Source organism: Sesamum indicum, linkage group LG11, assembly GCF_000512975.1.
Source record: "Sesamum indicum cultivar Zhongzhi No. 13 linkage group LG11, S_indicum_v1.0, whole genome shotgun sequence".
NCBI lineage: Eukaryota > Viridiplantae > Streptophyta > Magnoliopsida > Lamiales > Pedaliaceae > Sesamum > Sesamum indicum.
Genome location: NC_026155.1, coordinates 8,220,359 through 8,245,112, shown reverse-complemented (window position 1 = coordinate 8,245,112; position 24,754 = coordinate 8,220,359). Strand labels below are relative to the sequence as shown.

The 24,754-nt window shown below is 33.2% G+C and overlaps 3 protein-coding genes across 3 annotated transcripts in view; 1 reads left to right on the top strand and 2 right to left on the bottom strand.

The window, feature by feature from the left end:
- On the bottom strand, positions 29-5,263 carry LOC105173571 (ATP-dependent 6-phosphofructokinase 6). The gene is made up of 13 exons (XM_011095361.2): positions 4,628-5,263; positions 4,155-4,201; positions 4,005-4,044; positions 3,561-3,623; positions 3,340-3,477; positions 2,673-2,831; positions 2,525-2,578; positions 2,324-2,392; positions 2,079-2,208; positions 1,616-1,881; positions 1,473-1,521; positions 1,214-1,368; positions 29-713 (listed from the first exon to the last, which is right to left on the bottom strand). The coding sequence occupies exons 1-13, from the start codon at positions 4,856-4,858 to the stop codon at positions 519-521; spliced, it is 1,596 nt and encodes a 531-aa protein (XP_011093663.1). The 5' UTR covers positions 4,859-5,263; the 3' UTR covers positions 29-518.
- On the top strand, positions 11,313-18,173 carry LOC105173570 (mitochondrial-processing peptidase subunit alpha). The gene is made up of 13 exons (XM_011095360.2): positions 11,313-11,545; positions 12,384-12,623; positions 12,729-13,025; positions 13,118-13,285; positions 13,427-13,594; positions 13,696-13,776; positions 14,007-14,073; positions 14,348-14,445; positions 15,506-15,578; positions 15,904-15,974; positions 16,126-16,175; positions 17,505-17,617; positions 17,709-18,173. The coding sequence occupies exons 1-13, from the start codon at positions 11,507-11,509 to the stop codon at positions 17,759-17,761; spliced, it is 1,518 nt and encodes a 505-aa protein (XP_011093662.1). The 5' UTR covers positions 11,313-11,506; the 3' UTR covers positions 17,762-18,173.
- The window catches only part of LOC105173569 (mitochondrial-processing peptidase subunit alpha-like), an 8,709-nt gene continuing 5,876 nt past the window's right edge, over positions 21,922-24,754 (bottom strand). Inside the window, exons 12-13 of the mRNA XM_011095359.2 lie at positions 22,664-22,776; positions 21,922-22,577 (exon numbers count right to left, since the gene is read on the bottom strand). Of these exons, the coding sequence (XP_011093661.1) occupies positions 22,525-22,577; positions 22,664-22,776 (166 nt within the window). The 3' untranslated portion in view covers positions 21,922-22,524. The remainder of the gene's footprint in view (positions 22,578-22,663; positions 22,777-24,754) is intronic.

The window sequence follows — 24,754 nt, the reverse complement described above, 5'->3', positions numbered from 1 at the left end:
TATATATGGACTTTTTGAGTGAATGAAGAGATGCATTCTATAACCAGCAACAGCAGGAACAGTCACTATGGCAATGGTCATTAGACCATATATCTATATATATAACTGCAACTTCATTCTCTCAGTGCAGAAGCTGCAGTCCTTGTTGGGAATATCTGACTTTCGTAAAGACGTTTTGAACCGTGATTTCACTGCCCCTATTATATGGTAATGGAAATTCACTTCTGAAGTACGATAAAAACGGCCCAAGGCTTAACGAACGACAATTGTGGAAGCCTCCTTTCAGAAACAGCTCGAAAGTTTGATCAGTATGAGGTAAAAGAATTAAGAATTGATGTTGCAAAATATTGCATTACATCAAGAATCTGAAGAACCTTTGTGAAGTCCTTCTCTTAGCTATATCAATGGTGGCTATAAATTTACACTACTAGACATGCAACTGCTGCAGTGTGACTACTTCCTAAGAAAGCTAATTGAAGATGTATCCGAATCTCTGACTTTTACTAGAGCATTGTCGTTTAGCACGTAAAATCGTTGTTCATTACTGAACTGTATGCAAAGCCATCATCCAACAGTTCTGAGAGTGGTTCGTTCTCGTTGCTAGCTTGAATAACGCCGTTCTTACTGAAGAAACTGGGCTGGTTCGTCGACAAGAGAAGCCTCGCCCACATTCTATCTGTGATCACAACCTTGTTCTGCCTCTCAGTGATTCTCTGCATTCACAATTTGAATTTCATTATCAAGAAGGGAACTAATGGAACAAACATAGTTTTTTGAAACGAGAACGTAAACATAATGATTCCTAAAACAAAATTCTCCCAGCAAAAGTACTGAAGTGGGAGCGTAGGTCCACTGTTTTCTGGTGAAAATACAAGAGACGTATATATGAAAACGAAACGCTTTCAAAAACCAGCATCTGTAACAATACAGCATTTTAAGAGCAGAAAGACAGGGATGATATAGTGGCTGTTCTTGCGAAAGATAAGTCAGAGGTTCAAGTCCTCCTTAAAAAATAAAAAAGAACAAAAAGATGATGCTACACTAGTTGAACATGGCGCGGTCAAGTGGTGAGAGGATTTGAGAAAAGATGAAGGCCTCCACATATTATTAGTCAAGAAATGAAATATTCCCAAAGATTCACCCAGAAATCAGTGTATTTGTATTTGCTCTATGTTTTAGAGAAGTGGGAGCTTTGAAGTAGTGATTTACTCACATGGAAGGGTATATACGCATGTCTCCCATTTACAGGTCCTACAGTGAAAGATGTGTATCCAGCCATTGCTCCGTGAACCGCACTTTGAGCAAGAAGCGTGCAGTAGACATTGTCGGACGCATTGCTAGGAATAGCCCGGATCATATATGTTGGATCTGTGAGAAAAACGAAAAAAAAGAATCAATATCATGTTAGAGAACTGTCTTGAGTTTCAGGTCATTGATCTGTCACAAAAGTGCAGGATTTGCTTAGCACAAACCTATGTATTTGAGATTAATTGCCATCTTTTTTCCCTTGGAGAAATAATCCTGCAAATCAAAAGCAACCATTTACCATTTCATCTCTGAATTATGGTTTTCATTAGGCTCAACGCCCAAAAAAAAGGGAAGAAAGTGATCCAACCTTGATCTTTTGTGATATCCACAGTCCAACGTCTTGGAGAAGCTTGTTTCCCGAAGCATCTTGTTGATTTTGCAGTTCCGCACTCTCAGAAAGTAGCTCCTGCCCTGCCCCTTCAGCTATGACAATCACCATATGCCCATTTTCTTTAATTCTCTTCTCAATGTATTCAAGAAGTCCACCAGCTCCTTCAAGATAGAAAGGTGACTCTGGAATGAGGCAGCAGTCGACATCTCGGCTAGCAAGGGTAGCATACATAGCGATAAAGCCTGCAGCACCGCCATGGCACTTAGTGTAAACAAACGTAATTTGACGAAAAACTCACACTGTGTGATGAACAAGCAGTGATTGCTAATAAGAATAACCATCAATGAGTTCTCCATGGAATCGAACAACAATGTCGTTTTCTGAAAAGCATGTTACAATAGTATTTTGTATACTGACAGAAAATGGTAGAAAAATGTACCGCTATATCTCCCCATTAACTTGACAAGACCAATTCCATTCTCGGTGCTTGTAGCTTCAACATGTGCTGCATTAATGGCACGCTGGGCTTCCTCAACAGCCGAATCAAAACCAAAGGACTTGTCTATCACCTGCAGCAGAGGACAAGTCGGCATAAGAGGGTTTAGTTAGTATTGCATAGTTTGGAGGAATTAAAGCAATATCTCAGTCGGATGTATGCAGTTGTTGTGCTCAAAGAGTAAGTACCGGAATGTCATTATCTATTGTTTTCGGTATTCCAACAACTGCAACCTTAAGCCCGCGTCTTCTGATCTCCTGTAGGACAGTAATAAAATATTTTCGACATGATTACTTCAGTAAGAAGACTAGAACTGATGAATTAAAATTTCACTGTAAAGTTTGTGTAGATAATGAGGAAAAACATGTTCAGTTGAACCAAAACAATACCTCAAAGATTGCTGATGCTCCTTTCTGGGTTCCATCTCCTCCTATTATGTAGACCTGAAGGACAGCCAACAATGCAAAATTAGCACCAAGTTGCTCACCTGAATCCTATGACTCTCGACAATAATATCCAATATAAATTTAGGTGTACCTGATTGATTCCACGGTCTTGAATGCAGTCAACTATCTTTTTAGTGTTATGCCCACCTCGAGATGTCCCTAGGATCGTCCCGCCACGTTTGTGAATGTCGTTGACAGTGTTTGGTGTTAAAGAGATGGTGTTTCTAGAGTAAAAGCCTCGATATCCTCCCTACAAAAAGTATGTAGCCAATTAGCAGGTATTTACTTATGTTTCTCTGAACATATATAGAGAACAAATATAACCAACAGTACATACTTTGGGAAGTAACTTTTGGAAATCTGAAGAAACTTATTCAACAAACTATAACTTTTTGAATTAATGAATATCTCCATACCTCTCCATCAGTACATCACTAAAACAATAACTAGATTTTCAATTTTATCCGTCTTTCGTTCTTCCTTTATGTTTTCAGTTGCAGAAAAGCGTCTTATAATGTAAACTCTTCACATTTCTAGTGGTTGCGATGTTCTAAACATTTTTGGGCTACTTGATCAAGCAATGTGGCAGCAAACTTAGTGTTCAGAAGATCATTTTCCTCCTAATCAGATGCTATTTCCCATTCTTGAATTATAAACAAGTTATTACGACTTTTTCTCCATGAGAAAAGCGATAAGTCTAAAACAATGAAATGCTCAGCTTGATGTAACCATAGAGACACGATAATGCATTCACTTACATCTATTCCGACAACACTTGTTACGCCGTACATATGATGTAGACCGCATACTATTTCCCTGATAACTGTATTGAGACCAGGGCATAAGCCTCCACAGGTGACAATGCAAGCACGCACATCGTCAGACTCATAATAAACCTGAAAAGTGCACTTTCTTAGATTCCCAATACATGAAGGCCATTGCGAGCAGAAACAGAGACATACTATAAATGTCTACTTACTCTTTGGCGAGGACCAGCACGTCGAAAATGAGCTCCTCTTGGACTATCCTTGCGAACAACAATCTATAGGCGAAAAGGGGACATCAGACTCCAACTATGATACAAAACTGCACACATGCATGCAAATTGCCAGATCCATACAGTTTGCAAGATCAGAGAGAAAAACCAGGGCTTAACAAATTAAGGGGCCGTTTTCTTTATTGAAAATAAACATTTCACAGTCCCCCCTAACTCCAATTCGATACATGCTAGGAAAGGAGTTCCAGGCACCTCCTCCTCAAACCCCGTTTAGTCTTTAGCATTTAGCATTGTAAGAACTACAAATTTGTACTACAACAAACGGTGCATGTCCCCTTAATAAAAGTTCTTGCAAGAACAAGTAGAAAGGAATTTGAAAAGAAAACTTTTATTTTCTAGAAGTTAATATTGGTAGACAGGACTGACCTTTTGTGCAACTGTGTCATCCACATCGACAAAATACCGCCTGGTAGAAGAATTAATCAAGCTCCATTAGCCAACGTCTTCGCTACTGATTCTCATACCACAATATCCTGAAGAACTACAGAAAAACTGACATGAACTGAAGCAACTTACCTAACAACTGAGTATGCAGGATGGTCTTGCAACGGATTGGGATAAGTCTGTCACGGAGAAAAACAAGAAGAAAGTTAAAGAAACGATACGTCCTGAAGGATCTTTAGTTGAAGACTGCATTACGCTGATTAGTAGGTATTGGTAGCATATCAATAGTCGGAAATTTTCTTGCAACAGAAACACATATGCCAGACACATAACAAAGCCAGTTTAATCATAACGGTTCTGGGATTCCATAATTTCAAAGCATAATGCAAGTTGTTAGAATTGAGTTAATCGCATCCACATTACACTAACCTCCTACCAAAATTGTGGTCGTATAGGGGATCAAGAACAGGGAATTGGAAAGAAGATGAAACAGAGTACGTAACATAAACAACATTCCTACGCATACTTCAAACACTATACAAACTCACAAAGAACGATACTTGGAGTGTGGAAGGTGGGGAGGGGGGAGAGAGAGAGAGACATACAGGAAGATCAGGAATGTAGTCAGACAGATGTGGCACGTCCTCTAGAACATAACCAAATCCGGAAGTCACGTTTTTAGTCTTCGAAGCGCTCTCCTGCTCCATAGGCGCCAACTTGGCAAACCCGTTTCCTGATTTTGAGTATTCACCGTTTCCCTCAGCGCCGCCGGAGCGCGACCTCGGCACGGCTGTGTATACAGCACCACCATCAGTTCCATTACACAGCGACCCCATCGATTTGCAGTCCGCAAGTAGTCTGCTCCAAACGCAATATCTATTTATCTGTATATATGTATGTGCGAAACACCTGCTGATGATTGAAGTCAAAACTTGGCAGCCCGCCCAAGTTTTCTCGATCTGTAGATTACGAAGTTTTCAAGTTTGAACAAGAACGTCTGTTCGCTAATATCTTTTCCAGCCAAGAGTTGGGCTCATATATTTATAAGCTTACAACCGAAGTAGAATCCTAATAAATATATACTTCTTTCCAGATTCAAACTACATAACTAAATCGGATAGTTTACGGACAAGTTCAGTTTGATTCTGGTAAGTTATCCTTTGTATATTTATATGGGTTGAGTTGAAATAGGAAAACAGGCGGCAACGGTCTCTCGAGTAGTTCAAGCAAACATGGAGCTCACAGCTGAATGGAAAACCGAAAGCGAGTGGAAACTTCATCCAGATGGAGAAAGGGAAACGGCATCTGCCAAACGGAATTTTCGCGGTTATACGTTGATGTCCAAGTCTAGGACAACATGCTGATCAGCGGTTAATTGCATTTTACTCCCCTAAAATATTAGTATATACAAAGTCTCCCTAAATAAATAAAAATAACAAACACGGCCCAAAACTTTGAAAATGATGGAGTCTCGTTGCTCGTTTTTTAAAAAGTTTAGATAATGACGTTGCCCTTATGAGATTTATCATAATTATAATATTTTTTATTATTTAAAAAAATTATAAATACTTCTTTAAAATTAATTATTATCTAAAAGTTACTCCTATAACTATTATGTGAGAATATTTGTTACACGATCATTAATTTTTTTAATGTATTTTTAAATTTTTAAATAACGATGGGTATTTATAATAATTATAACAAACGTTAGAAAAGTAAATTGTAATTTACTCTATTTTTTCAAAAGAGAACTTATTGCACGACAAATATTTTTTTTCTTTTTTATTCTTTTGCAATGATTATATTAATACCTCAATCGATTTATCAGCAATACACCATATTAATACATTAATAGTAAAGAACAATGACATAAATTATAATAAATTTATATAAAATGAAATAAATACCTACATATTATTGAAACTTAAATTCATAAATATTGAACTTGTTCATGAGGGACATTTCTTACCTGTATAGAAAAATTTACGGGGGTTAATTAAAGAAAAAAAGATTTAAGTCGTATATATATTCAAAATAATATTATTAAATGGTAATTCTAAGTTAATAATATTAAGTATAATTATTTTATTAAAAATAGTTTTAACTTTAGGAAAAGGAAAATATTTGCTTGGTGTAATTATGATTTCATGAAGTAAGTTGAGTGGTGTTTCTAGAAATGTTGAATGTTTTATTTAGATTTCTAGATTCTATTATTTAATTTTATTTCAAAAGAACATTAGTGGTAGGACAAGGTTGACCTTGGTTAAATAATCATTAATTAAATTAAAATATAGGTTGATGGGAAGAGTATATGTGACGTTGAATTATGTAGCGTAGCATACAATATTTTAAGAAATATAATTTTCACTTCCGTTAATTATTATGATTAAAAGATAAAATTATGGTGAATTTCATTTAATCACAATTTTGCAACGATCATCGATTGTTGTTCTGCAAGTTTAATGAGTAAATTTTGATCTAATGTTCAGATATTAGGATTCTATTTTTTTAGGGCACAGAATAAATAAAAATAATTTTAAATAATAAATTTACTTATCCTAAGATATATTTTATTGAAATAGATCCAAATTTAATTAATAAGTGATGGGAAATAAATCAAGAGCTTACAATCCAAGTACACGAACCCATGAAAACTATTTTTTGTAATTTGTTTTCTTCTCTCATTTGCCAAAAGTTCACATTTTCAATTTTTAATGGGGTGGGTGAGTGGGTGGGTCGGGGGGGGGGGGGGAAGATTAGGCCCTTACTGTACTTTTTTTTGAAAAAAAATAAAACAAATAATGGAGTGGATGAAAAAAATTAAAAAATTATAGAAAGATATTCCACTTAATCAATAAAAAATCAAAAATTTTAAAAATAAATAAATTTATAATTTTAGTTCACAAGGACATTTTAGTCAATGCACCGTACCACAAAAAATGGATGAAGAACTAATGAAAACTAATAAAATGAGCTAATTATTATATGACCATTACAATCGGGAGGGTATTGATAGTTTTTCAAATAATGAGGAGATATTCATAATTATGTCAAACGGAGATCGTTGTAATTTGCCCTATTTAATAAATTTCAAGATTTTAAAATACCTACTTCAACAAAAACAAAAATATTGATTTTCTAATATACTCTTATTTTATTTATATATTTTTCATAAATAATGGTCTCTTTAAGTAATCAGTTCTATCAACTTTTCTTACAACATTTAAAGTTAATTTCTTTTATCAATGTAGATTAATTATTCAACTTTTTTACTCAAGTAAATAAATACAATAAAAATTTAAATTTTACATACGCATAGCATGTGTTCATAAATATGTGTATTCTATCAACTACACATAGATTTATTATTGGAAAAATACAGACAACCCCTTGTGATATCGCAAATAAGCAAATTACCCCCTTATGAAAAAATAAATAGCGATTTACCTCCCTTTATTTTTTAAAATACAACGATTTATCCCCCTATAATTTTAAAAATAAAGCAATTTACCTCCCTGTATAAGAAGGTATATTGTTTTATTTTAAAAAGTATAGGGGGATATATTGCTATATTTTTTTCATAAAAGAATAATGTATTCATTTTCAATATCACATGGAAGTAAATTACTATTCACCTGATTTATTATGCTAAAGCAAACGAATAATATTAAATTCCCATAGAATATTCTGGTCCAAGCACTGGTCCGGTCAACATGTTTTTCTGGAAATTTGCATATTTAGCATATGGGATTTTTCCAAGTGAAAACGATGGGTTGAATGCTTGATTTTGAACACACACATTGTACGCAAACCACCAACGTGCTTAAGAAGGTCGGCTAAAGAGTGTTTAGGTGAGCTTATTTTAAATGCTTATCTATCTTTCATTGAAAAGATAATTTGAATGAGTAATTTTAATTTAAATATTCAATTTTATTTGTTTTTTAAAGTATTTTTTATTTTTACTACAACGAAACAATATTAGCATTTGACTATCATTTTAAGAGTATTCTTATGTCTTTCTTTTTCCCATCTATATATATGATGGATGTGTTTATAAGTTTATATATATATATATATATATTTCGGATTGAATAACTATAATTCCTTCAATTAAGTTGTCGTCCTAAACTGTAGGGTATGGAAGGATACAGTCAATTGGTGGACCGATTCGAGAATAAAATTTTAAAATCTTGTTGAGTTCATCACACAACCACAAAATGCAACGTCATTCGAGCCTATAGACAAAGGAGAAGTTGCAATCCAATGCCTACTAGTTCGACTGAACGTGAAAATGTTGGGGAGTGTATAGCTAGTCCTTCAATAGTGTACACCTCAATATTACTACATATCTCAATCGCCACAATAAGATGATTGGTTTCAATCAGCTCCATACGTTTTAAGCCATGCAAAAGCTTATTTTGCATATATTAATCTTGACCGTAGCATTAAGCAACCAGATGCACCAGGATATAATATTTCACCAATTTCATTTTCATCATTTAGTACATATTGTGATTATGTAGAATCTGATTTTGCAACATCATCAAGTCGATTGCATATTAATGCTAGTAATGATGATTATGAAGAAAATAAGTCAATATAGAATGTGGATGCGGAAATAAGAAGACCTCGCCGACAATGCCACCAATTGCAATTGTGGGACGGACTGGCATTTTTAAAATTTATAATTATTGTCATATTTGTAATAGGTGATTATAATTTTTTTAATTAATACATTTATAACTTTATTATTGATTATAATTAACATTTTTTAATTAATAAATATAATTTTTTTAAAAGAAAAAAACGGAATCGTCGACGGCATCCACAACTCTAAATCGTGATGCAATCCACAATTTCAATTAATTGGTAAAATTAAAATTGAAAATCTTATATGTATGTAATTACATAAAAAAATTATGACTATGATGAGAATGATGGTAAAATATTTCAAATAAGAATTAGTCTAACAAATAGTGTTTTACTTTCATTACTGTTTCAAATATTGAAAAAAATTGAAAATGAAATGAAACCAAACAAGGCTATATAGAGTAGGGTTTGGGTTGAGCCCAAAAGATTAGGTTTGAAAATCTTTTTCAACCCAAAATGGATTCACATGTATGAATGAAAAATGGACCACATAGAAAATGTTGAATCGTGTGTGTTTGGGACGGATTCCAAAAATTATATATTTTTTAAGTTGAAAATTTTATGCTAGATTTTAGTAAATTATGTGATACTATAATATCAAATAATGGTGGCTTAAAGATGCACCCATTGGAAATATAGGCTTGACCAACATAGAGGCTCACTTTATGCACAAGCCTAATAGAAAATCTTGAGATGTCCGGGGCTTGATATGGAGTAGCCTCCATGATCCAGATACTCGAATATGGATTTGTGGAAGAGTGGGCCATGATCAAACGCCTATTGGCCCAGGGGGCTCGGAGCTGACTTCGTCGCCATGCTAGCCACGTTCTCAAGTGGTGGAAGATCATTCTTTCCAAATGAGAATAGATGTCTACGTAGGTTGTGACAAGTATAAAAAGATAATGATAAGTATTGCATGCGCCCCAACTACCTCTTAGGAACTCGTGACTTATCCAATCAAAACTCCTCCTAGCCGGACTTTTTGAAATCTTTATTAACGACTTTCAGATTTTGAGGAGACTTATCCATAATAACTGTTGATCCAAGTCTTCAGGGATTACACTTTTTCATCCACTGGGAGATTATGGCTATAAAAGTTAGGCTTTCCCCCTCGGTTAAGGGAAAGCCTCTTTTGCACAAACACACGTACAAACACATTGCTAGAGCATTTTAATAATCATATTCTTTTGTCATCTCCTAAGCACTCATTGATACCTTATTTCTTTTAATTTTAACTTTCTGTGACTGTATTACTGACTCGAATGTCGGTGTACTAATATTTTTTTTTTTTACGAATTCCCTTTTTCAGGCCTGAAAGGATTTGATCCAAAAACTTCGTGATTATTCAAACGAGCGATTCTTACTTGCATAAAAAAAATAGAATTATAAATTATCAGACCTTAGTAATTACTTTTCTTAAAATATTGCTAAGAGCAATCAAATGACAATTTAAAAATAGTAAAAGAAAATATTACAACCTAATATTTCATTTCTATGGGATCTCAAGTTTTAATTCAAAATTGAAAACTCATAACAAAGTTTGGAGAAAATGAAAAGCAAAAAGAAAAAGGATAAATTGCATAGCAGCCCCTCTGTTTTGGTGAAATAGCATGAAACCTCCCCATATTATTTTTTTTAGATAAATCCCCCGTCTCGTGTTATGAAAAAGGCAGCAAAATACTCACTTTATGTTAGAAATTAACAAAGAGTGCATGTCACACGCCAAAAATGTGTGTATTTATTCTTTAATACCTTTTGATATTATTTTATAATTGCAAAAGTCTATTTTACCTCTTTTTTGATATGTAAGAGAAAATTAATATTTTAGTTTAAATATATTTTAATAAATCATATATTGTTGATTGATTAATTATTATTTAGTTTTAAATTAACAAATCAATATACAAAAATTAATATACTAAAACTCACTTTTTAAATTAAAAATTTATATGAATATGAATAAAAGTCACTTATAATAATATATTTAGTTTAAATATATTCAATAAATTATATACTTATTTATAAAATGTACTAATTAAATATCAACATACCAAAAAATTATATCAATTTTTTAAGTTATATTATTTACTGTAAAAATAATATTTAAATTAAAACTATTATTTACACTAAAATTTTGATATATTTTTATTATTTTTATATTGTTGAAAAACTTAAATTATTTTTATAACTTTTTTTAAAAATTCAAGAATGATATATTTTTTTGCCGTCTCCTTCTCTGTCTCCTCATCGTCAAAAGGAGAATAAGTCTGAGTAACGACGACTCTAGACGGCCTTCGTTACGTGTGTCTTTATATATATATATATATTATATTATGTATACATAGTGTATATATAATTACATATTAAAAATATTTACTTTAAATTATTTAAAAGCTAAATCATTTATTTTTTAATAATTGAAGTTCAATAATAATTATAAAAAGGGTATAAGGGATAATTTAACACAAATTTTAATATAATTAAATTTATTTTTTAGAGTGTGCAACATTTCAAAAAATATAGAAATTGTTTGTCTATTTTTATAATATAAGAAAAATTTTAGGTAAAATAAAATAATACAGAAAAGTTTTATACAATTTATCAAAGAGATAAAATGAAAAAGCCTAAGGAAGATTACATTCTTTCGCTCGTGTAAAGCCCAGGTCGAGGCCAGCGTTCTCACGTGTGGGGATCTTCATTCGCCGTTCTCTCCTCCTCTTCTTCCCTCTTCCTGCACTCTCTGTAGTTCTCAGCCCTTTCTCTCTCTCTCTCCGAACACACACAAAAACCACATTTCCCTTTTGAATTCACCGATTGGCCATAGCATTTTTAGTATGTATAGAACGGCGGCGTCAAGAGTCAGGGCTCTCAAGGTACGCAATCATCTCTAATCCTCTTAACCCTAGCTTCTATCCCCTCACCACACGCACTCGCACTCGCACTCACACTCACACTCGCACTCGCGTAGAACATGTACGAACTGATTGATTTTCTATTGGTATTTAGGTCTATATATATCTTCGTTTTCTGTGCGCATGATTCTATTATTTAGATCTGATGGCTGCTCAACGAGGACTATCGTGTTTTAATATGTTAGTGGTTATCTGAATTTTCGCGCGGCTGCAAAGTTTTGATGGAAAATACCGTCGCTTGTAAGAAAATTTGATCTTTATTATCGATGGTTAGCTTAAGCTTAAAATGAACATTGTCTGGTAGGAGCATTCTTCCTTCAGTGTGGTTTTATATGTTGTAATAAGAATGCTGCTTGCTGTAGCATAGAATCATTTTTATCAGGATACTTGATTCTAAGCATTGTGGAGCTGCTAACAAAGTGATGAATGCCTGATAAGAGTGTCTATTTTTCTATGCGGCTTCACTTTTTATTCAATTAATGTTGCTTAGTATAAGAATCGAATCTTTAGTTGCCCGTGAAGGTGGGAACTTTGCGCTGTACGAGTTGGTGTTTTTACTTTACATTTTTAGGACATGAAATTGTAATTAAGTCCACAAAATTAGTTTATGATGGTCATATAATGGTTAGCATTAAAAGAATGGCTGCATAGCAGTGAATCCCTGTCAAAACTGTTAATGATTATATTGAAGTGGCTGTATGATTTTCTTGAATGATCAGTGCCTCAAATAGTACTTGAGAAGAGTTTGTATGCTGTCGTCTACTAATGAAGCTCTACGGATTGGATTTGTTTATCTCAGGGCCGAACAGGATACAGGGGATTAGCTAGATATGCGAGTACAAGTGCTATTGCAACCAAGTCATCATCAGGAGGTCTTTTTGGTTGGCTGACCGGTGAGAAGTCGTCTTCGCTTCCACCTCTAGATTTCCCACTTAAGGATGTTGTTCTGCCCCCTCCATTGCCGGACTATGTTGAGCCTGGAAAGACCAAGATAACCACTCTTCCGAATGGTCTAAAAGTTGCGTCTGAACCTTCAGCGGTAGGGGATGATTTTATGTTTTTCTTTTCACTGTTATAGGAATAATTATTATTGTTATTTTAGTAAAGAATGTATTGATTGATTAAGCTTGCTTATCTTCATCAGAACCCTGCAGCTTCAATTGGGTTATATGTCGATTGTGGCTCAATCCATGAAACTCCAGCTTCATATGGGGCCACACATCTTTTGGAGCGTATGGCCTTCAAAAGTACCACTAACCGGAGCCACCTGCGTATCGTACGAGAAGTTGAGGCAATTGGTGGCAATGTAACTGCATCAGTCTCTCGGGAGCATATGAGTTACACCTACGATGCACTGAAGTCCTATGTTCCTCAAATGGTAGAGCTTCTTATTGACTGTGTTAGAAATCCAGCTTTCTTGGACTGGGAAGTTAGTGAACAGGTATATCTTTTCTTCTTTTCTTGGGAAGACATATTTAGTCTTTCTTTCCTATTTGAGAATTGCAATAAAATTTTGTGATGCCCTCTTTGCAGGTCCATAAGGTGAACGCAGAGATCAGTGAATTGTCAAAAAATCCTCAGCACCTGCTTTTGGAGGCTATTCATTCAACTGGTTACTCTGGTCCCTACGCAAATGCTCTTTTGGCTTCAGAATCTGCACTTGGCAGTTTGAATAGCACAGTTTTGGAGGAGTTTGTTTCCGTTAGTCTCAAGAAATAAATCTTTTTGTTTCAGTTGCAACACTTTCTTTTCTGAAGCTGCGGTGCAGTTGTTCATCTTTAGAATTTTTTTCCCATTGATTCGGTATCATTATCACTTATAATTGTCTATGTTGTGGTTTAGGAAAACTATACTGCTCCTAGGATGGTCCTTGCAGCATCAGGTGTTGACCATGATAAACTTTTAGAATATGCGGAGCCACTTCTCTCTGATCTTCCTAAAGTTTCTCGACCTTCGGAGCCAAAGCCAATTTATACTGGAGGCGATTTTCGTCGTCAAGGTGATGCCGGGGTGCGTATCATAAATATCCCAGATCACATTTTGATTTGTTTCCTGAATGAATGTTGGTTTGTAAACTTTGGCATTATATAATATTCCCAATTTGTAATCAGATGACTCACTTCGCTCTTGCATTTGAACTTCCTGGCGGCTGGGTTAAGGAAAAAGATGCTATTACATTGACTGTTCTCCAGGTTTCCTTATTCACTTGTTTATCTCTGTTTTTGGATAATTACTAACACCCCTTCATGATTTGTTACTTCTGAACAAATAAGACTTTTGAAAAACTCTTTTGCATAAATGTCTACTTTCTATCAAGTAATGCTTGTTTACTTTGTTTTACTGCCTTCTGGCCATCTGTTGTTTCTTAATTTTGAACTGAACCTCATTCCTTAAGAAGATACTGATGTTGATTATGTCATAGATGCTTATGGGGGGAGGTGGATCTTTCTCAGCTGGTGGTCCTGGAAAGGGGATGTACTCAAGATTATGTAAGTTGTATTATGATACTGTTAAACTAAATGAGTAAAGCAACTCATGCATAACATGCATAACCACTTTAATTGTGTTTTAACTGCACGTCACGTTTAATTCCCTACTTAAGAAATGGCACAACTTAAGACTTTATCTTCTAAGTTTTAACCCATGCTTTAATGTCTTCTTAAGTCCAATTCAGCATAGTGTTTTTCTGTTTTACTCTTTGTGCTGGATAAATTTTATTATAAACAGATTTATCATGTGTTGTTATGTTTAACTCATATGCAGATCTCCGTGTCCTGAACGAGCATCCTCAGATTCAGGCTTTTTCTGCATTTAGCAGCATTTATAATCATACTGGATTATTTGGAATTCAAGCTACCACTGTAAGGAAGTTTTTCAATTTGCACATACTTTTGAACTTTGAAGGGCTTTTGTATATATATTGTTTGTGGTTGCTAATACTGCAATTTTTTCTTGATCTATATGTTTCTATTTTTTTAGTGGACTCATTGTACTGTATCATACTTTTGGCATTTTCTTTTGTTTTATTTTTAACTGGTGATGTACTGATGTTTCATAAAGAAATTGATGGAGCTTAAATTTTAAACATTAGCATGGCACTTTGATGTATGTCTGATGATGCATTGACGTGGACTTAATAATTTTGAAGACGAGGGGCTGTACCATAATGGTGGGTGATGGATTGATCAAAGAAAACTATTAAACCTGGGGAAATTTCTGGATGAGCAAGAGAAAGGGGAGATGTTGACTGTTACCCATTCTAGAAGCAATCATTACTGAAATGAGCAATCATCTTTCAGCCAACTAGGGGATGTTCATGTGCATATTGGAGTTTCACTTCTGATCTGAGATAAATCAAAGTTGGTCAATATTAATAGTTGTTCTGACTGATCATTGTCAAACTTGAGATGCTGTTCGGTCGCTTTCCCTTAAACTGCCAATGTGTGGATACGCTGTATTATTAATTAGTTTGGTTCTTGTGAGAGTTTCTCCATATTTTTCATTGTCTATTATCATTGTTTCTGATGCACCATCTATTTTAAACTGTGTGGATATATCTGATACCTCTGTAACACACAATTCTGCCTGTTTTCAAGAATTATGAAACAATATCTTAAATTATGTCAATTGTTTATTCATGTTTTTACTGCCAAAAGCATTTCAATTAAATCAATATCTTTTCTTAATATCTCTAGCTTAGCTATAAAGACGCCATCACATGAATACTGACAATTACTTTTTTGTCATGGTGATACATCTAATAGTTGGTGCTCAGAAAATATTGTGTTTGAGATGACCAAAACAAGTAGGGAACATGTGCATACTGTATATTGAAGTTCAGAGTGATTTTTCACTTGCCAATTTTGCAAAATATTCTCCTGTCAAACTTTGAAGGTGACAAAACCACTTCCTTGAATTCAGGGGTCTGATTTTGCAATCCATGCTATTGATGTAGCTGTTAAAGAGCTCATTGCAGTTGCGACTCCCGGAGAAGGTAAAGACCTTACTGAATATTTGTCTTTAAATCAGTTGCTTTTCGCAGTTTTTTTATTGGTTTCTGGTGACTGATGATCCTGAAAGTTTTTGAATAGTTGCTACTATTACTATGCATCATATAAACATTTTATTTTTCATATGCGATTGCTTTAATGTATTCTAGCTGTACCTTCTCCCTTTCCAGGGATTCGATTAAATTTACATTTCATTTGTGAGCTAAATCAAACATTTGGTAATATAGATCTGCTTATCCAGTTTGCTTGATGCTTTTGTTTTTCTGCTAAATTTCCTCAACTTGTTAGCCCCTCATTTTGGTGTTGCAGTTGACCAGGTACAACTAAATCGTGCAAAACAATCGACAAAGTCTGCCATTTTGATGAACCTTGAATCCAGAGTATGAAATTTTGCCCTTACATCATATGGCTTTTAAATCTTATTCCAGAAAGTTTGAGATAATAATTCAGCAGTTTTCTTGCATTAAAAGTGAGTACATTTCTTTCTATGCTTGTAATTTATCTTATTCACTGTTTTTGGTTTCATTGCAGATGGTTGCATCGGAAGACATAGGTAAACAAATTTTGACGTATGGAGAGAGGTGCGTCCTCTTTACTTGAGAATTACTTGGTAGTGATTATGAATGGAAAGTGCAAATGGATTTGTGAGAGGATGTTCTTTATCAATCCTTCAAAAGAGTGTCCACTATGTTCTAATAGTTCCCTTCATACTAAGCGTTAACAGAAATAACTTTGTAACTAGTTCAAATTATGTACTTCAACACACACAAAAAGGAAAAAAGAACAAAAGGAAAAGTAAATGATAACCTATATAAGAAAATGGAGGAAAAAGAATCCCAGCGTTTGGCCTATAACAATATAATAATACCTGTAAAACTAAATTATGTGCATCTTTATTCGTCATGATTGCCACTTAGTATCTATTTTTAAGTGCTCAAGAAAACTTTTACCTAGTATATCATAAAGAGAAAGTGCCAACCGGGGAAAGGGGGGGTTATCAGTAAGTAAAATTCAGATATGACGGAGGTCTATTTCACATTTGATGTGTATGTTTTTATTTAACTTGGTTTAACGGTTTAGCCCCTAGTGCCCCACTTATGTCATGAGTACACACCTAATTGAGGACATAGAGCTCGCAACTATATGTGGGTGTATTGTAGGTTGGTGGTTGCCGGCCTATAATACTTGATCTAGTGGAGAACTGGAGATTGGATTTAACATATTTAATGCGTAGATGGGCTTATGGTGATCAAGTTAGACAAAGCCTCGATGAACTTTTGCCCGAGAAACATTTTGTGGTGGTTAGGTTTCCTTTGTTGGGTTGATCAAGACCAGGTCTAACCCAATCTAACCTTTCATTCCCCAAAAAATGAAAACAGAAAAAGACGAAACCCTGTGGAAGAAAGAACATAGAAAACTTTTCACCGGATGACATCTTTTGTTAGCTATACCCCGTTATTTTGACCTAATTTTATTGAGTGAATAACTAATTTGTTCTTTGAATTCTGAGAGATATAGGCATTGGAGTTTCTTCTCAATTTGAAAATTTGGGTTGATCAAGAGTCAAGACCAGGTTTAACCTGTCCTAAGCTTTCATTCCCCAAAAAATGAAAAAAGGAAAAAACAAAAACCTGTAGAAGAAAGAACATAGAAAACTTTTCACTGAATGACATCATTTGTCAGCTATTCCCCAGTTTTTTTTTTACCTATTTTTATTGAGCTAATAAGTAATTTATGCTTTGAATTCTGAAAGATTTGAGTTCTCAATTTGAAATTTTTTGGCTTGTACTTTGCTCTTCCGGGGGCATAACTCCACTACTTGTGTTAGATTTCTCTGTTTAGCTGAGAATTTGCAAGTTCAGAGGTCATTAAGCTGACAATAAAATGGCTACTTTCTTTTGCATCTATAGGAAACCTGTGGAGCATTTCTTGAAGGCTGTTGACGAAGTTACAGCACAAGATCTTGCTAAAATTGCACAAAAGCTTTTATCGTCTCCCCTCACAATGGCGTCTTATGGCGATGGTAACTAATTTCTCCTAAAAGATTCTTTAATGTTTCCTGGAGCATATGGTTTATCAGCATCCTTTATTTCTCATGTGCTCTCAATCTGCAGTGCTTCATCTGCCAAGCTATGATGCTGTTAGCAGCAGATTCCATTCAAAATGAAGTAATCGTTCGCTTGCTCTGATAAGAAACCTTCACCGATGTCCTGTATTTGGGGCCATTTGAAATTGTTGAGCTTGCCCTTTGAAGTATTAGATGGAAATAAGAAGAGTTGAATGCTCAACATGACCAATAATTGGTGAAATACTTGGCAAGAAGCACTTTCATGCCTGATTCATTGTATGCTTTGTAATTTAGCATGTTAAAATTTTGCGGTTTCAAAATTATCTTGGTTTTTCATTGCTGAAGTTGTACTGGGAAAATTGAATGTTTTTGTGCTTTCTCTACGGCTTAATGTTTTGCATGCTTGATGCCTACTCCAGAAATATCTTGGCTACGGCTGCTGCTTCTGGAGTGGCTGCAAACTGGTTTTATTATCTTAATGAATAAGACTGTGGCTAGCTTTGTCTGTGTTCTCCATTTCCTGAGTGAACGACAAATGTTACACAATGTCTATAGTTGCCCAAGGGTTTAAAGATCTATCTGAGGTGAAAAGTTAATCAAAACTAGCTGTTATCGTACACTCAATGTGTGTGGAATTGGCGAAAATTTGCTCAGTACTTGTGTAGATATGCAACTTTAATTACATAATTTTAGTTACAAGTGTTATACTGCCTTTTTTTTTAAAAAAATTAAATAAATAAAATGTGGCTGTATTCATGTATTTCATGCGTTTACAGTCAATATGTTGAAATTTGTGAGGAACAATAAAATTAAATAGAGGGGAGAGGGTAAAAAAGAATACGAAAGGAGAAACAAATTATATAAACTTCCTTATCATTTTTCATTTAGGGTTGATTTCATACATACACAAAAAGGGTTAAACTCATTTTATTCTGATATATGCTAAATGTTTAAAAATTTTCTTATGAAAAATAAAATTTAAATTTCAACCCTACGTTCTCAACAATGAATCACATTATTTCCCAATCAATAGAAATGTATTTTTAAATGTAATGATTAAAATACCCCTTCATATATATGTGGAGATGTTTCGCTAGGTTTAGACCGGAGCCTTATTTCAATTTTTTTTGAGAGAAAATCTGAAAAGACCTTAGTTCTTAAGGGGCTTATGTTATTTAGATAGAAAAGTCGAATTTGTCCGTTAAATTTGGAAGGATACCGATAGAATCAAAGGGAGAAAGGTAGCAGAGGTAGGTTTTCTACTTTCCGTTAAGTTTTTAAATTCTTTGTGGTTCGTATCCTTTTGTTTATGGTTTTCTATTGTTAGAGTGGAAGCAATCTGAGACTGAGTTAGGAATTTATACTTTTTGTGCTGAACGAAGGTAGGATTTGTACTTTTTGTTGTATTTTTTTAAAAAAATTTTGAACATAAAATCTCGTGTTGTTTTATGTATTTTTTTTTAGTTTGTGTGTCAAGTGATGCTTAGTTATTTATTGCAAGTATGATATAAAGACAAACAAAAGAGAAATTTTGGGATTTGGGTTTGTGCAAGACAATGATAGTATTGTCTCTTAGGAGGCACCCAATGATTTGGGGCTCAACATTTTATTATGAAAATATTAGGTTCAAAATCTATTGACAGCATGTGTCTGTGGATGCCAGTGTGGGTTTAACAAAAAAAAAAAGAGAGAGAGACAGTATTATTTCTCTCACTTTTTTTTTTTTGTCTTTATTGTTTAGATTGTTTAACATGTTAGGATCTGGGCTTTTGCAAGACGATATTTGTTTGTGCAATGTGGATTATATTCTATTAATGATTGTTGTTATATTCTGTTAATGATGTGGATTAGACTGTTTATGATTGCTATTATATTTTGTTAAGTATTCTATTATATTCTTTTAATAGTATTATATTCTATTTTAGGATATTATGTTCTGATTAATTTTTATAAAATTATTATATGTATAAAATATGGTCCCTATTTGAGAATTGTTATATGTACGAAATGTGGTTCATGTTTGAGAATTGTTCAATATAGTAGTATTATATTCTATTTTAAGAACACTATGTAAGTTTGTTATGATATATATGCAATACGATTTTATTCTAAATTAAGAATTGTATTTAAGGATAAATTATAAAAAACAATTCGATTCAATTTATTTCAAACGATTTGAGTAATTTTAATTTTTTTTTATCACCTATAACACGAATCCTTCTCCCCACTTCGTCTTTTTCACTGCACAACATGTTGGATCCTCTTCTGCGTGTTAGGCAATACCTCTTCCTCTCCGTCGGATCCTTACCCCCTCAGCATGGCGGCTTCAGACCCCTCCATCGGGGCATCTATATAGTCATCCTCCTTGAGTAGCTTCGCCAATTTATTCTTCAATTTCACATTGTTTCATTATAAATATCGCCTTAACATATAAAAAGAACTTATGATTATAGTAAAAAAGGTATTCTAATTTACTAGGAAAACATACATGCATTGTGCGTGAAGTGTGGTTTTTATTGGAATTTACTCTTGTTTTATAATAATATTTTTTTAACGCAAATTACTAATATTTTCTCTATGCCGGTACGTAGATTTGCAAAAATAAAACAAATAAGTAAAAGATTTTGGTGAGAAAAATTTGATACCAAAACTAGATTGTTAAATGAACTCATATTCAATATTTATATGTTTGGTCTCCTCGAGTGAATGATGAAGATTAATCTTAATGGAGTGGTCACGAGCTCTAAAAAACTCTTTCAAAAATATTTTTAAAAACTGTAAAATAGCTTCTAGAACTGTGTATGGAGTTTTCTTAATATTTATATATATAACTCGCCTGATTATTTTTTTTATATAAATATCCTATCACATCAAAAGTTCAAAACTAAAAAGCATCCACTGAGCAACGTAGTTAGTGAAAGAGAAGATAATATTAATTGCCAATTTACTTGGATATAAAATCAATTATTAATGATAACAAGATAATGAAATAAAAATTTATCAAAATTTGTTTATTTTTTTATCTTTTATTAAACTCGATTTGATTTAGAAAAATTAGATTGATAGGTCCCATAGTTTTTATCAAATAATAATAATATAACAATATTATGGTTCCTCCATTAAATTGCATAGTTATTATGTGTTTTTTGATTTTCTCTAATGCAATTATTTTGTTTCTTTTGGAATTCAAATTCTTTGGAGTGTTGAATGGTGAGTCCAGTAATCATACTTATTTGATACTTTACTAATATCTTATGCAGAAATGCTTTGTTTTCATAAGAATGTTAAGAAACATAAAATATATATTGAAAATATGTCATAGTTCAATAAAAATGAATTTGGCTTTTCATCATAACTTTTGTTCAATTTCGCGTTTGTTTGCACAACAATTTCTCATCGACATATTTACTCCCTCATTTTATACTCTTAACAACAATTCTTTTCATTTGTTGTGTCATTTATATTGATAAAATCGATATAATTTTGAATAAAATAAAAGAATTGCATTTTTAAGTTTTGGAAAAACGATAAAGTAATAATATTTTTATTCACATTTTTGCTCGTAAAAAGCATCCATGTGTTGTACTTGTATTCAATGTAGTATGAAATTGTATTCAACATACTTATTGTCGTACTTAATAAAATATGCATTGCGAAATCATAGTCATCTTTTATACTACTATTTTAATTAAAATTATTAGCTCGTTTCATTTAATTAGCATGTTGTTTCTTTTGCTGGAAATAGCTAAAAAAGTCGGAGAAAGAGAATAGTTAGTTAACCCCACATGAATTGAATTGCACACTTTAGTCTTTGTTCTTTTTCTTTTTCATTCCATGTAAACTAGAATTTGTATAAATAAAATCTATGTAAGTATTTTATTCTTTTTTTTCAATCCTAAATTTATAGAATTCTATATTGTATTCTACAAAAATTAAATATTATAAAAAATTAACTAGAGGTCTACCAGTTTAATATTTTACCAACTCTTCAATAGAGATATTTTTGTTTTTTACAAAAGTTAATATATATAAAATATTACGCGATTCTCATACTCTTACAATAGTAGAATGCATTTATGTATATAATATATAGACAAATAGAAAAGAATATTTAGATTTAGATTAAATATAACCAATAGATGTACTTAGAAAATTACCTAGATAAACTAATAACCAATACAATCAAAAAGTATCACAAGACAACGATTTTAGAAGATACCATAAATGTTTGCATATAAGTTGGAAACAATCGCAGAGAATTTCAGGGGCACTCAGTCAAGTCTGCATATGATCAACCTTAACGAAATATGTAATGTAGCATCTGGTGACAACAGAAAGTTGAAACAATGTGAAAGGTACCAACCATAAAACACAGGCTATTATTACAGTTTCTGCCATATCCACAACCCACAGGTGCAAAAGTATGTGGACATCTAATTACGAGCATTCAAATGCAGATTCCATATAAGAACAGTCCACAAGCAGAAGACTCATCGTCATGGGTGTTTGAAGTGGAGGCAAGTCCAGGCTGACTATCTTTTCACCAGAGTTGACGGCAAGCTTGCAAATAAATAAGCCAAAGAGAGGGCAGCAAAATTCAATGTTTCCATTACGACGACTTCAGCAATGACAAAACCAAGAGAAGTTTGAAGCCCCAAAAATTTCATGCTAAATTACAAAACATACAATGAATCAGGTATTGAAGTGCTTCTTGCCAAGTATTTCACCAATTATTTGTCATGTTAAGCATTCAACTCATCTTATTTCTATCTATTCCGTAAAAAAGCAGCTCAACAATTTCAAATGGCCCTAAATACGGGAAGTCAGGGACGGTTTCAGATCAGAGCAAGACAAGAATAACTTCATTTTGAATGGAATCTGCTGCAAACTGCATCATAGCTTGGCAGATGAAGCACTGCAGAATGAAAGGGCGATGAGAAATAGGATATAAACAAATCATATGCTGCGAGATACATCAAGTCTTTAGGAGAAATTAATTACCATCGCCATAAGATGCCATTGTGAGGGGAGATGATAAAAGCTTTTGTGCAATTTTAGCAATATCTTGCGCTGTAACTTCGTCAACAGCCTTCAAGAAATGCTCCACGGGTTTCCTATAGATGCAAAAGAAAGTAGCCATTTTATCGTCAGGTTAATGACCTCTGAGCTTTCAAAATTTCAGCTACACAGAGAAATCTAACACCGATATTAGTAGTTATGCCTCCAGAAAGCAAGTACAAATCTAAAAGTTTTGTCACATTGAAAAGAAACCCAATTGCACTGTTTCAGAATCCAAAGAATAAATTACAATTAATCCTGGCTCTAGCATAAATTAATTTAGTTATTAGCTCAAGAAAAACGGGTTAAATTGACAGAGGAAATACTAAAAGAGCTAACTAAAGATTTCGTAGACTGAAAATTTTCTATTTTCTTTCTCCCAAGAAACTAAAGAAACCTAACCATCATGTTACTTCCCCAAAAACTCATCGAGATATTGCGCAACTTGGTTGTTGTAGCCCACCAACATACTAAATACACTAAACCTAATTTCCTCAAGCAATATGGGATGGCCACTGCCAACCTATAATACACCTGTATAACATGGCTAGCTTTGCTTCCTTCAGTAAGGTTTGAACTCATGACATAATTGGAGAATTAAGGGCTTAGCATATAACCCACCATAGTTCATAAAGGCGGACGATGCGTCATGGCGCAAATGTGCCCCGGAGCCATGGCGCAACGCTCGCCTCTTTAAAGCTCAGCATATTTGCATATGTAAATTATATACTCATACCTTAATATCTCTTAACATCAGTATTACACAAGTAATTAAATATAAATACTAGAAATCATATTAATCATTATACCATAAAAAAATAAACTAGTGAGGGATTCTCTTCCTTTTCTATTTTTCTTTTTCATTTTTCTGTTACTTTCTTTATAAAAAATAAGTTAAAAGATTTATTCAAAACAAGATAAAAGGATTAAAATATAAATGATTTATTCAATCAGAATTAGATTCAAAATAATTTTGATTGCAGTAATTTAGAATTTTCTAATAATTTTTATGAGATATGATATTAAATTTTTTATCACAAGTTAGTAACAGTAAATCTTTAAGATAGGTATAAATCGAATAAGTTTCAAATTAGTTTAAACATAGTCAAACTTTTAGAGAAACTTTTGTAAATTTAGACTAATAATTAATTTAAGGTTTATCATTACTAAAATAATGATGCTGATAGTATTGCAAAACGTTAAGACTATTTGTAGGATGATGATAAATATTTGTAAAGGCATGTGTAACTTTGGAGTTTAGAGGGGTGAATCTGCATTTAGTTCAAACTTTAATGGAGATTTATGTAATTATCAAATAATTAAATTAGTCAACTCAAGGGTAAAATTCGATTTTCATTCAATTTTTGTGTTGACTTCAGTTGGGTCACAAAAATTTGTTAGATAATAACTAATGATACTAGATGCAATTTTATAAACCTCAGGAAGTCTATGTGTAATTAGACAGACAGACACCTCAGTGGAGGCATTATAATTATCCATAAAAATAGAAACATCAAACGTGCAGATGCATCTCAAGATGTATTTTCAAAACTTAACCCCTCTTTCATTCTTCATGATCACATTAGTGCAAATCATTTCATCAAGCAAGCAATATCTGCTACTTTTGGTCAGACTTTTTATCATCTACCATTGTCCTAACCCTTTCAATGTCCCTTCAGAACCATCACATTATTTCTTGAGTCTCAAGTCACTTTTGATCGTTCATGCTAAATAAATGGCTCTTCTTTGATGGCTTGCCTTTTAGTTCACTTGTTCTTTATGCACCTAATTTTTTTTAAACACTTAAAATAGGTATTAAAGGAACAAGAAAGATGAAAAATTTGCACTTGATTTTTAGCTTGAAATGTACTAGGATACTGTTTATATGTCAAATGCTTGGATTCTTTTTCCTCCATTTTCTTATATTTTTTATCATCATTTCTTGTTTCTTCTTTTTCTCTTTTCGTGTGTGCTGATATGCATAACTTGTAGTAGTTACAAAATTTCAATTAACTTTAGTATGAAAGGAACTAT